Raw genomic sequence first — 14,695 nt, 5'->3', positions numbered from 1 at the left:
GCAGTCATATGTTTCAGTATATGATGCCAGTAACAATATTCATTCATTCTCAGCATAATCTTGGTCAGGGTTGCATTGGATATAGAGACTATCCTGGGAACATTGGGCATGAAGCTGGAATACACCCTAAATGGGATGCAATCCATTACAGGGCACTATGTACACATATACATTCACAACTAGGGGCAATTTAGAGAAACTTGTCCTCCTAACAGCATGTAGAAGAAAACCATACAGACACAGGGAGAATATGCAAAACTCTTCATAGACATCTACATTAAAACATATTATACAAGTGCAGCATGTAATACATATTGCTTATATTTTCTGTAAGAATGCACAAGGCTCCACTGCTGAAAATATGATAAACATTCAGTTCAATGGTCCACTCGTCAACCAGTGAGAAAATTAACGAGACAGTAGATGCTATAAATATTGTAAATAATAAATATACACAAGTGGCCTGGGTTATACTGGTTGATATCCTGCTCTGAGATTTTGGAGATTTTGGTGATTTTAGTGATAGATTATAATTAGGTGACGGTATACAGGAACTCATTTTTCCCTTTTGTATTAAAACTGTAAAATGGAAATAAACTGTAAAATTGTTCATGTCAACTTTATTGACACTTCATTTGTCCTTGCACTTGTACTCATGGCTTGTTCATTATAGGTTTAGAGCTAGGTGTTCACAAAGCTACACAAATAAATAGAACAGAATAACAAATAATCATGGATAACTTAAATGACTTCCTTAGACCTCCGTATAAAGGTTTGAAAAGTTGCTGAACTGTTAGTCATAAATAAATAAATATAATAAACATTAAAATGAATAATAAATGTCCAGAATAAAAATACTGGACAACAAAATCATCATACATCTATTGTGGTTATAAACTGTATTTTATTTTATTTTATCTTGTCTTGTCTTATTTTAATATAATATATTAAATCATGTGGTTTAAAATATGTGGGAAGTGCATGAGGAACACAAACATTTTCTCATTTTCTAGAGGCATATTGTATACCATGCACCAGTATGCATATTAATAATAACAGCTGATTCACAAATTTAATTTAGAGAAGTTATGGAGTAGGAGCCTGGCAAGAGCAATGCACTATTTCAGTGCTGAAGTCTTTTTTTATTTTCCTCTTCAGTCTTTTATACAAACCCTCCTCTCTGCATAACATATCTAATGGAAAGATAATGATGCTTTTTAAAGATATCAAAGGCTCAGTGGTATAATTCAGACATACTTCTGTAGCTCAAACTACATCACATCAATCACCATCTTTCAATAAAACATGCAGGACAACAAAGCACAATTCTCATAATTATTGTGCTTCTCTTAATTGCACATCGAACTCTTGTGTTATTGTGGTCAGTCCATTTTCCTGACTGCATATCTCTCTTTACATGAGGTCCACTTTACATAAATATGGACTATTATTTCATGAATTATAAATATCAGATGCTGCTGAAGCAAAATTATGGCTGTAGTTATAAATGAAAATGTTTCATGCAGAAAGTATGTTTATGAAATAATAATGACCCAGTGTGTGTGTGTGTGTGTGTGTGTGTGTGTGTGTGTGTGTGTGTATACGCGTGTGTGTGTGTGTATACGCGTGTGTGTGTACGTGTGTATATCTTTTCATTTCCTGCTCACATAAAATTTGACATTATGCTTCACCTCATTTTTTTGCTAAAGGAAGCTGTACTCTCAGAAAACACCATTTCAGTAAACAAAAACATCAAATAGATATCACAAATATGACAAATAGCTTTTTTATCTAGAGCATATCAGACTGTAAAAAATGATGGAAAACTATTGGTAAAGGACTTACAGCTTGATTATCTGCATTCTCATTGGGAGCCTGTGTAAAAACACCGGGTAGGCGTAAAATGGATGTCAAAAAGTGCATACATTATTTCCTACGCACATATCACAATTTATAAAAAGTAAACACACATGGAAACATGCGTGTCATCATGCTTACCCTTGACCGTGAATACACTTGCTTGTATTTGTGTTGGAAGTAATAAACTGACCCGAATGCTACAGTCAACTCCAGAATTATTGGCACTGTTTAAGTAAACAGCAATAATCAACCAAAGAGAAAAAACATGGTTGTTGACCATTAAACACCATCAGGATGATTAAAAAGTGTCAGAAATTGGATTGGACTGACTCCAGACGTACATCCAAATCAACATACAAATGGTTAGAGGACACAAATTCACTGTTTGCCAAAAACCATCCGAGTCTTTGGATTTGGACCTTGCTGAACACCTGTGGCCTGATTTGAACATGACAGTCCACATCTACAAACCCAAAAATACAGTATAAAGAAATATTTTAGATAGAGGATTGGGCCAAGATCCTCTACATGTGTCTTCTGCTGTGTTAGACCTTACAGATTAAAGAATGTATTTTCATATGCACAGTAAAACAAGCAGTTACACTGTACAATAAATAATAAGAAATCCTACTCTGCATTCCTTCCAGTTACCAGCAAATTCTATACAGACATTACAAAAAAAAAGTTAAATTAGATTGTAATATAATAAAGTATTATACACTGTATATTACAGGTAGAAATTTGAGGTAGGAAGGCTGTAGTGCAAATGATCAGTGGAAGTAACCGTGCAGTTATTCATCTTATATCTTCATTTTCTTGAAAGGTGCCAATAATTCTGAACTTTGACCACATTCCTTTCATTGAGTTCACAAGTCATGATTAAATTATAATGTTTCTGAATAGAGTTAAGTATTCTAATCAGTGTTAACTGATACCCGAGTATGATTACTTGTCATTAATTAAATGTGAAGCACTTCAAGGACCACAGCATTTTTTTTGTCATGATTATGAAAGGATTATGAGCTATTTTTCAATTCCTGAGAGCTGTCCTCTAAATTAGTGCCAGTATTAAACAGGCCATCATAAAGAGACCTAACTAGAAACATGACGCTACTTATACACAGATGAGGTCTTGAATAAACAAAATAACATCGCTAATGGTTACTTTGTATTTTGTTGAGAAATCAGGACTTAAAGCTTCTGGACATGTCCATGCTCATATTATTCTCAACTTTGTGAGTATGAAGATTAGTACCTTTGTGTGTACATAAAGTTGTAGGATAGAATCAGGGAATTTGGTACCTACCCAACAAAAGCAAGTAAAATTCAACATTAATTTATCAGCTACTTTGGTAGATAATATTAAAGTGTACATAAGATTTTGGAGAACATCTCTCTGCACATTTCTTCACTCACCTTGACCACTATCCTGCCTAGAAGATTGTGATTTATATATGGTGTATCCATATCTGTTTTCTAATCTCTAAGAAGTTTAGTTAAGTTCAATGGGGTTCTATATAGGTCGAACAGGGACAGAGCTTTAGCACCTAAAAATACAAACGTGAGAAAATCCTCCATATATTCATATATACACTCAATGTAATAAATTATAGTAGGTTTGTTTCAACATTAATTGTTTCCTTCATATTCTATAAATTATAGACAGGTATGCAGTTATATTTTGGGTAGAGTTGTTTCACCTAGTGTAAATGCATACTGGCAATTAAATTTGGAAAATATACTATATGGCCAAAAGTTTGTGGACACCTGACCATCACACCCATATGTGGGCCTTCTCCAAAAATTGCCACGAAGTTGGAAGCACACAATTGTATAGAATGTCTTTATATGCTGTAGCATTACAATTTCCCTTCACTGGAACTAAGGTGCCAAACATATTCTAGCATGACCATGCGTCTGTATACAAAGTGAGGTCCTGTGAGGCCCTGATCTCAACTCCACTGAACACCTTTCGGATGAACTAGAACGCTGAATGCACCCCAGGCCTCCTCACCCAACATCAGTGCCTGACCTTGTCACTGAATGGACACAAGTCCCCACAGCCATGCACCAAAATCTAGTGGAAATCATTCCCAGAAGAGTGATGGTTAATAATACAGCAAAGGGGGAATAAATCTATAATGGGATGTTGAAAAAGCACATCTGGGTGTGGTGGTCGGGTGTCAGGAAAGGGTACTAGAGTCACTAAAAGTTTACTAATAGGTCCAGAGATTTATTTACTCTGTAATTTCCACTCTTACCTTCCACTCATATGTGTCCCAAAATAATAGATACAGTAATATTTTACTGGTTAGTTAAATGTACTAAACATAAAAGAAACATCATTATGGTGGTTCACAAATAAGTGTAAATTATTGTTTGTGTTAAGGTTAAAACACAACCCATCTTTCATCAAAGATCAGAGCTGACACTAGTACTGAATCAGCATGTCCTGTTTATAGTGCTAGTTTTTATGTCAAATTATGCTTCCAGCAATTATGGAATCAGCCTCTTTTCATGGAAGGATCACTCGCAGATCAGTAATTGCTTTTAATACCTCTCCGAGATGTCACACAGCTTTGATTTTCTAATGCAGGCCTGTTTTTCGGATGTGTCCTAATGTATCTGTGATATGAAGGAACAGCAGCACTCTCAATAAACTGCCAAAAAGCTACTTCAGCCAGAGGGAGCTGTACCTTAATGAACAGGAATAAAATGTTGCCTTTGATAGCTCTCTTAATTACAGCCTGCTAATCCAATGCAAAACGTGGGAATCGTGGCTGAGCATCTTCCTAAAAGGTATGGAGAAATACACAGTAGATTAGAAGAAAAAAAAAACCACAACATAACATGAAATTTGTATACACATTTATACACTATAGAGCCCCTGAGGTTTAGTGTTACAAATCTGGAGGCTACATCAGAAAGGAAGCCATTTGCACACTTCTGACAGCAGCTGGATCACTGAAGGCTTCAAACTCATTAGAAGCCTTTCGTATTTTCTGTCAGACTGAGATAAATGATATGAACAGCAGGGTTTGTGAATCTCTACTGCTCTCTCTCTCTCTCTCTCTCACACACACACATACACACACACATGCACATTCTCTCTCTGACTCGCATACAGACAGAACTCCTCTGACCTTTCCGAGCAGCAGTATGTTTATCTCAAGGACTGGCCGCAGGTCAGTGCTGGCTCTGCTAAATGGCACTGAATCTTCAGCTGACTCTCAACATGCGCTTTTCATTCCCTCATGACCAAATGAAGAGCATGACTGCAGGATTAACGCCCAAACACGCTCAAAATGAGGAACATTCACCTTGCTCTCACTCTGATTGAGTGTATTAAGAGACCTGAGCTCATCCGGACAGGTTGATTCACACAGGAGAAATCCTGACATTTCCCTCTCCATGCTATTTTCTATCTCATACAGCAGCCGGGACTTACTCTGTCTATCTGGCTAGTCATTTTATTGGTACCACTACTTTTTTTTTTTTTTAATTTAATAAGAAATAACCATCAGCTAATCAGCATGAACATTCAATAGAAGAAACTTTTATGTAAATGATGACCTGTCATAACTGCTGTTATGTAGCACAGGATATTTTGTCCTATGTTTGACTAAACAGTTTATTTCAATCTTAGCCTTTGCCTTTTGGTGAGTCAGACCTTGTTTATATATTATTAATGCAGTTGGTACCCAAAGTCCAAACTAAATCTAAATTTCCCAATTAGGTTTAAAGACAATAGGCTGCAATGAGTATGAATATAAAGTAGACTGAAGTCTGTAAAGTTTCTTTACAGAAGAGCAAATCAGATTAACAAAACAATATAACAGTATTATTTTATTAATTCAAAGCATCAAAATAGTAAATTAAAAATGTGATTAAAAGAGCTTAAGCCACTGAACACAGACCATTGTAGAGATTCAACTGATAGGCCTGCTATAGGCAATCAACTAAAAAATGTACAGATTCACAGTCAGCAGATAGTGAACAATAAATTGTTATCAAAAATATTACTACATACTCATTTTGGCTTAATATTCAAAAGAATATTAAGATGTAAGTACAGACACAAAAGTACTCCAAAAGTACATTTCGCCTAATGGCAGCTGTGTAGGTGTGGTACTAATTTTTGAGTAACTTTATTATTATTATTATTAGTAGTAGTAGTAGTAGTAGTTGTAGTAGTCATTGTGGCTGAACACACTGACATCCTCTGTGATTCATACCTAAGTATTTATATAGTATGTATGTATGCATGTATGTACGTATTTTTTAAACTGCGAGTATGTCTAAACATTATGGAAGCCCAAAGAGGCCACGCATTATTTTTTTTTCTTTCTTGTTTTCCTGTGATCACGACTTAATTTTCTCATGATCTCAACACAACAGAAGTTGTTTTCTTGTGATCTCGACATAACAAAAGTTCTTTTTCTCCTGATCTGGACATAACAAAAGTTCTTTTCTCGTGATCGTGGCATAACAAAAAGCTGTTTTCTCACTATGTAATTTTATCACAAGAAAATCTCACACCTTGTGAATGGGACTGGTGTTGCATGCCCATTGTCTTCGCCAACGCCATCGCCATCATAAATTTAATAACTGTGATAAAGTTGTAGACTTGACAGCCTCCTTCTCAAGAGTCGGACAGTAATGTGGAAGTTGTCAATCACTGACAGATATAGCGCTATTGCAGCTTGAGTGAGTCTCTGATCAAAGTAAAAATGAAATGCGGGATTGTGCTAAGCTTTTGCTGCCTCCAGGACAATAAAATCAACATGTTGTTATGTCAAGTGCACAGAAAAATTTAATTGTGATCGCGAGAAAACAACTATTTTGTTATGTCGAGATCATGAGAAAATTAAGTCAAGATCATGAGAAAACAACTGCTTGTTATGCCGAGATCACGAGAAAATTAAGTCATGATCACAAGAAAACAAGACAGAAAAAAAATAATAATGTATGACCTTTTAGGGCTCCCATAAAACAAAACATTTAACAGATATTTATATCTCTGCATGTGTTATGTCTTCTATGGCATTAATAGTCACTTCAGTAGTCACCAGGATACATCAGTGGGCTCAGACTTATAATCCTCACTTTTATACAGTAACTACATAATTTCTTTGTTAGTTACACTGTCATTGCAATATTGCTAGTAGTTACTGAATAGTGCACTTTAAGAGAGTTCAGGGGTTAATACTGAATCAGTCTCAGGAAGGTCTAGATCAAATCAATGGTGCAAGCGTGAATGGTGTAGATGTTTAATTTGCAAAAAGAATGTAAAAGAATTGCAGACCTGAAGTAAGGTCATTTATGAGTTTTGTGAAATCAGTGTAGGGTATTCAACTTAAGCTTGTGGAGGTCCAATTACATAAAATTCCTTGCTTACAAAGGTCCAGATAAGTAACTAACATTACCAAATAGAGACAACATTTACTCGCTCCTTAATCATTAATGATTAATTTATGGCTCTAAATAAGACAGATTGAAGTGGTTATGTTTTGTGCTTCATGTTACCACAGACTTGAACTTGAAGTGGAGAACAGTATATACTTCTTCCCATTCTGGACATTCCCCTTTAAACTGTTTTTTTTTTTTATTTAGTTTTTTCCATGGTCTCTACCTCTATAGTCTCTGGTCCAATGAGCTGTCTTCAGATAATATAAATTACCACACAGAGGATCTGCTACAGAAGTTGCAATGACTGTTTAAAAACCTCGAGTCACTTAACTACCAGGTTTTTAAAAATTTTTTTAAAAACATTTCATTTTTTAATTTTTTTCATATGTCTATTGGCTCTGCTACAGTATTTACGTATGTCTCCACCACTTGGTCGGGTTGTACGTGTGTGCATCAGTATGCCCGTCCTTCCATCCCTTTGTTGATCTGGCTGAGTTTATCTCGAGATATCTCATGTATGAGCAGTTTGAAATTTTGTAGGATTTATATGGAATTTTCATTGTAACCAGGAGATGAACTTAGATATTGGAATTCATCCAAACAGGGCACAAAGCCACAGCTAGAGCCAAATGTATTTTTTTTTTGTTGTTTTTTTCAATAGTTTTGAAATATTTATTCTTCAACAGCTTCCTTCCTGTTTGAAGTAAATTTTAAGGGTATTTCAGGCATACAAATTATTAACAAGAAGGACTAAACTTGTTGGTGGTGGACGCATTCCAGTCAATGCTGCTGGCATGGAGTTCTACTTGTTTTTTTCAAGTACTAAGTTCAGTCCAGTGAAATACTTTGCTGGGTTTGCAGCGAGGCCATGGTCCACCCTTGGATTACATACTTCTCACAATGTAAGTGATTTGTCTCTGCGGTGAAAAAGCATCATTTGTTCTGTACAAGAGTTATGAAAACTGCTAGCGATAACATTTTATTCAGTCAACAGCTTTCCAAGTGACTCTCATCAACCATCATAAACTGACCATAATGACTGTTACAGTTATTCATTTTTATTAGATAATCTATAAACTGTTTATAGGACTGGTGACTGTTTGTAGAGTGTCTAAAGTGGCCTATCCTGTGGCAGAACTACAGAATGAATTTATCAACATGATCACAATAGGTGTAGATATAGTATTTTTAAAACAATCACCCATGAAAAAAACTGCTTTGTTTGGCTGCTTTAGCTGTGTTTTATTTTACAGGGAAAGAGCTCCCTAGAGCACTTTTTGTGCTCACATGAAAAAAGTGGCTCATGCTTTTTTGCACTGTAACCATAATATTTTTTGCACATTTTGACCACTTCCCACAGAATTACATATATGCGCTGGCTATTGAAGGAGGGGAATGGGGGAGGCTAGTGTAAACAGTTCTATTTTTTAAATTTATTTTTTCACCTACAGATTTTCATTTTGTGTTGTGTTCAGTCTGTCAAAAATGCATTTGAAAGAAGGATCATTTTTGCAATAGAAAAATAGTCCAGACATCCAGAGGAGTTGAGCTATGAGCAGTAATTATGTTATATACACATATGGGTGACAAATTCAAGGAAAAAAATAGTGGGAGTGGTCTCTTCAAGGATGACCCCGCCCCATGGCACGAAAGCTCATTGAACACTTCGATGAGAATGAAAATGATGTAAATCACATGTTGTGGCCTTTGCAGTCACCAGATCTCAACTCAATTGAACACTTATGGAAGATTTCTGACAGTGCTTTTAGACAGTGCTCTCCACTACCATCATTAATACACCAACTGAGGGACTAACTTTTGGAAGAATGTACGTACTCCAGTACAGTTCCGGAGACATGTAAATCAATGACAAAGGAAGACTGAAGCTATTCTGGTGACTCATGGTAGCTCAACACCTTATGTTGGCATTTCCTTTCATTTGTCACCTTTAATTTGCCAAGTTTTGTTTAGAAAGCCTGTGATGAAAAGTTTAGACCTACACCTATGCAAAAAGTGAAAGTATTTCTTGAACACCAAAAGAAACAGGCAATCAATATGCAAGAGAAAAGTATGAGTCCAAAAATACACATTTGTCTGCTTCTGCAAACCTCCCAAACCTCCATCTAGTTTCAGTTCAATCAATACACTGACCCTTGATTTAAACCAGTCTGAATCAGGAAAGTAAGACCTCTGATCTAGCATTAAAACTGTGAGAAAGCTATCACTGAAACAAGCTCAGCAGGTGACAGGACATCCAGCCAGTAACACTTTATTTCTGAAGGAACATTTAATTTCCTCAGGAACCTGTAATTGCCTAAGGAACTGTAAAGCAGCAAAAATTAAATTACTGCTGGGCGATATTTCATTTACAAGTGTTAATACCTGATTCTACTTCTACACACCTCAAAAAGTCAGAGCAGTACTGTTTGTCTGCATTGTGTGTGTTTGTGTGTGTGTGTGTGTGTGTGTGTGTGTGTGTGTGTAGCCTGAAGGCCTAGTTTTCTCAATCTGTGCATAAAATATTAGCAAATTTGCATTCAGACCACTCTCAAGGACACTTCTCTGAATGGGTCAGAAACATACCATAGTGCGGCTTTAAGACACTGGCCTTACATATACACAGAGGAATTATGGGTAAGAAATCAGAGACTTGAGAACAAGATACTTTGTTATAAGAACCAAGGCTACATGATGGACAAACCAGAAGCATGTGGACAATCTAGATGCTCTTTTTAAATAAATAATCAACCCCATATGTTGCTTGAGGCAAAGTAGTGTTACTGTTACCAACCCAAAATTGATTATTATCCAATAAACACATAACAGGACATCATTGCTTTATTTCTCTCATATTACAGCAATTTGCCAAAGATTACATTGTTTTATAATTTATTAATGAACAACATGGTATACCTTTAACCATTTACATTTAATGCGATGGAATGTCCATGAGACAAGTTAGTTCCTGTTATCTATTACATTATAGCAGCTATAAACTCTCATTTCCTCACCAGCCTCTCTTGTTCTCTCTGGTGAAGTTAATAAGACATCAAAAGGCAGCTTGTCATGTTACAGAGAAATCAGAAAACACAGTCCTCTGTACTGAAGACTTTGCCATGTTGGACAAAAATGTACTCACATTTGCAAAGCCCCGAAAACAGGACTCCTTCCCTAAAAGTTAAATAAACATTCTCCTTACAGAAAGTGTCACTATATGATGGTTATGTTTTTCCTTATTATACGACTTTTTTTTATTTTTATTAGTCTTAGATTATCTACATCTCTTCTTACTATACAAGGATAACATATCAGAAAAAGTGCATTACTATAAACCTGTGATTTGAATTACTACCAGAACTGCTAGCAGAGCTGCTCTTATAGAAATGAATCAATACCTTCTGACCAATCAAATTCAAGAATTCTACAGCACTGTGGTATAACCAAGTATATAAACAAAAGAATATCATATATACAAAGTCTTGCATGAATCCTACTAAATCCTGCTAAACACTCAATCTGTAAAACTTTCATAGCTCAGTGTATTTGCTACTATAACTCCCCAGTTACAACATCACAGGCTTTGTGCGAAAGCTGTTCATAATTGTCGAGCCAAAAATATCACCATGTAGGTCAGAAGAGGCAACAAAGAATAAGTGGGTTTGATCTTGGGCCAGAAAATGGGGACAGGTTCCGAATGATAGAGAAAGGAACAAAATTTGGTCTGGAGAGGTCAAATATAACTGATGATTGATGGTATTCTTAATAGAATCAGACAAATTTGAGAATATTCGGGTTTAGGTTAGAGCTCTGTTCAATTGCCACTAGAGAAAAAAAAAAGATTTTACTGTGGATTACAACATAAAATATTAAAAAGCCTGATAAAATATGCCAGCTTTCCCAGCTTTCAGCAAAATCTGGCATTTTTACAGGGGCCTAGTTATTTGCTTATGATAAAACTCCAGACCTTTTCAACACTTTTCCAGATAGCTTTTTAAATTTTCCAGACTTTCTGTGTTCAGTTTTCTAGATCAAAGCTTATTAATAGTATCATGAAAAGGGAAAATATGAAATGTAAATCAAGATATAAGGTAACATTTTACAAGAGTACATGAATAATAATGCACTAATACCTGAATTAATACTTACTTATATATGAACTAATGATGAGTTAAGGCATGTACTAATCACAAACTAATGAAGAGCTAACCTTAACTATGACGTGAGTTTTATGAATTCATGCATGAATAACGACTCCATAAGTACATGGTAGTACATGTTTGTTAGTAAATGTATTAATTAACACATTTAATTAAACTAAATCAATGGTTTAGTTTATGCTCTATAAGAAAAAATATGAAAATATGAATTAAACGTGCATAATTTCAAATTATTTACATAATTCGCCATATGCAGCTGCGTATACAAACATCACTGGATGGCACTGGATTACTTCAAAATGGGCTGAGATGAAATTATTGGTGTTTATTATTAGTGCGTCCTTCTACATTTGATAAGGAGAATCAATGTAAATTATGAAAGTAATCCAGCGCCATCCAATGATGTTTGTGTACGCAGCTATGTATGAAAAATTATATAAACAATTTGAATTCATATTCTTTCTCATAGAGCATGTTTGAATTTACCCTTACATGTAATTAACACATTAACTAACAAACATGTACTACCATGTACTTAAGGTGGTCGTTATTCATGCATGAATTCATAAGACTCAGGTCGTAGTTAAGGTTAGCTCCTGATTAGTTCGTGATTAGTACATGCCTTAACTCATCAATAGTTCAAATTTAAATAAGTATTACTTCAGGTATTAGTGCATGATTATTGCTGTACTGTTACTATAAAGTGCTAACATCATGTAAATATGTAAATATTTATAATTATGGTCATGAGTCTATATTACTTTCACAACAGAATACCTCACACTTGTTTTCGGATTACTTTTCCAGGTCTGGAAACACCTGTAAATTCCATGCTTTACTAGACTTTACAGACATCTGTGTAAGATGGATTTGGTATAATTATGTTAGAGAGTGAAGAATCCATGTTCCAAAATTATTTTTATTTTGACATGAGTACAGCAGAAAGTGTAATTGGGTTGAGAGTGTAATGACTGAATGCAGTGGTAGTTTTAGCCTTTTATGTCAGGTGTTTTTTTTTTTTTTTTTTTTAGCATACATTATGTTAGCTGTTTGGAAACCCTACTAAACATTCCACTGCATACATACAATTTCCTAGTCTAAAACTCTGAGCATTAGCGCAAAACAGAGCTTTGTGAATTGCCAGGCAATATGGCTGACAGGCAAGAAATGACGCCTCCTTATCCTGAGTGTCTGGGTGGTAGTAGTCCACATTATTTGTTCTCACTGTTTACCTGCTTACAGAGCCTCAGGCACCACAGTGATCAGAGTTTCAGAGTTTGACCCTTAAGCATATATTTTACTGACAGCTGCCATAATGTGAAGAGAACTTCGACAAATAACTTAAAAATCACTGCCCCTCCGTTTAACTGGGATGAAGGGTTACTGAGGAGTCTTTATAGGTGAATAAAGACCATTTTATATGGAGTAAGTGAACAGGGACCAGCCTATGTCACATTGTATAAATAAAGATGGCTTTTTAACATGGTTCAGATATATAAAGTAGGTTGTTCTTACCTGGGTTAGGTGAAGTCAGAAGTGGGATCTTAATGGGCGACAGCGAGAGCAAGTGTAGAGGGTGAGCTGAGGAGGCTGATGGCCTCTGGGCCATGTCTGATTCCATAGCCACCAGAGCTGCTGTTGCTAGAGCCATCCGTTTGTTGCTCCGCACTCGTTTTATGGCTACTGGACAACCTAAATAGCAAAAAACAAACCTCGTCATTCTTCATTTTTATGTATCTCGAACATGAAGGGCTAGCAGGAGTGGAAAATACTTCATTAATTGTACTTTGATACTATACTTTATTATACTATACTATACTGTACTGTGCTAATAATACTATACTAAGTATTATTTTGGGGTATTTATACATTATTTGAGTATTATTGACATTTTGCCCACTTTTCCATTTCCAAGAAAAAATTACTTTTTACTCCTTGCACTTTTATTTAGACCTTCAAAAACCTTTTATATTCCTCTTATCTAATCTAGCCGATGAAAGTACAATATACATCAAACAAATGGTCTCCAGTGTAATTTATATGCATTTAATTTATATTTCAGTTTAAAACATCCAGTCAAATGCATCAATGTAGAAAAAAACTATTAATAATCATGCCATTTTGTCATCTGCTGTGACCTCCTTAATTAAAAACATTTACTTTTTACTTTGTAATACTTGAATACAACTTTTTACAAACGTAGCAGCTCTTTGACATTCACTTGAGTAGATACTTCCACTTTTAATTAAGATTTTGACACATTGTCTGGACTTTGACTTTGTATAATTTCTCAGTACTTTTTCCACCCCTAAGGTTTAGATCTCTCTAGTTTCCTTTGAGTCCAATCACTTTTACAGATTATAAGCAGTATATGTCAGAAACTAGAAGAGCTTCCATGGCCCTACACCCCTGCTCAGACTCTCAGATCCTCCAATACCGGTCACCTGGTAGTGCCTAAGACCACACTGACATCAACAGGGCAAATCCTTTAGTTCCAAACTTTAGCTCCAAACTTAAGAATGCCATCTGCCAGGACATTCTGATTATATGTCCATCTCCAATTTTAAAAGTCTACTTAAAATGTATCATTTCACCCAGCATTTTTCCCTTTCTTCTTCCTACTAGTCTTTATACTAGTCCATATATAAATACATAATTATTATTATTATTATTATTATTATTATTATTATTATTATTATTATTAAACCTGTAAGCAAACAAATTTTGGGTAAATATCCCAAACTCATAAATAATGACCCTAGATTTCTTATGACTTTATTAGCCCAAAGAGTTGCATATCTTTGTGATGGTTTTCACACGTATTAAAACATGCCAGATAATACTGAAGCACTTTCAAAACTGTTCATCATATCAGTAGAAAGCTTGTGTGTGATCTATCTTTCTTCATTTTTGCATGTAGATGATGCATGTAGGTTTGTCTTTGTTCTCTACTCTAGCTAGCTGTCAAGTCTGCTTCTTATCAGGTTTTTCAGCTGCTTTCATCTGGAGATCCAGTGATGGAATGGCACCATGATAGCCTAGTCAATCTGGAGCCAGTACAAAACCAGCAGCCTGAGGGAGGCTTAATCAGAACTAAACACACACACACACACACACACACACACACACACATATATATACACAGAGAGACTGATGTTTGAGCTGGAGAAGAGCTAGCACATGCACCGACCCACATACTTACACATACAGAGATTTGGGAGTGATCCAATACCGAGGAGATCTTATTCTATCTCTCTGAAACACACAGC

At 35.4% G+C, this 14,695-nt stretch overlaps 1 protein-coding gene across 1 annotated transcript in view; it reads right to left on the bottom strand.

The window, feature by feature from the left end:
- Positions 1-14,695, bottom strand: part of tcerg1l (transcription elongation regulator 1 like) — a 90,242-nt gene that overhangs the window by 44,236 nt on the left and 31,311 nt on the right. Inside the window, exon 5 of the mRNA XM_026915614.3 lies at positions 12,942-13,118. Coding sequence (XP_026771415.1) covers positions 12,942-13,118 — 177 coding nt within the window. The remainder of the gene's footprint in view (positions 1-12,941; positions 13,119-14,695) is intronic.

Source organism: Pangasianodon hypophthalmus, chromosome 12 (genome assembly GCF_027358585.1).
Source record: "Pangasianodon hypophthalmus isolate fPanHyp1 chromosome 12, fPanHyp1.pri, whole genome shotgun sequence".
NCBI lineage: Eukaryota > Metazoa > Chordata > Actinopteri > Siluriformes > Pangasiidae > Pangasianodon > Pangasianodon hypophthalmus.
Note: the sequence above shows the minus strand (reverse complement) of the source record. Positions and strands in the feature narration are given on the sequence as shown.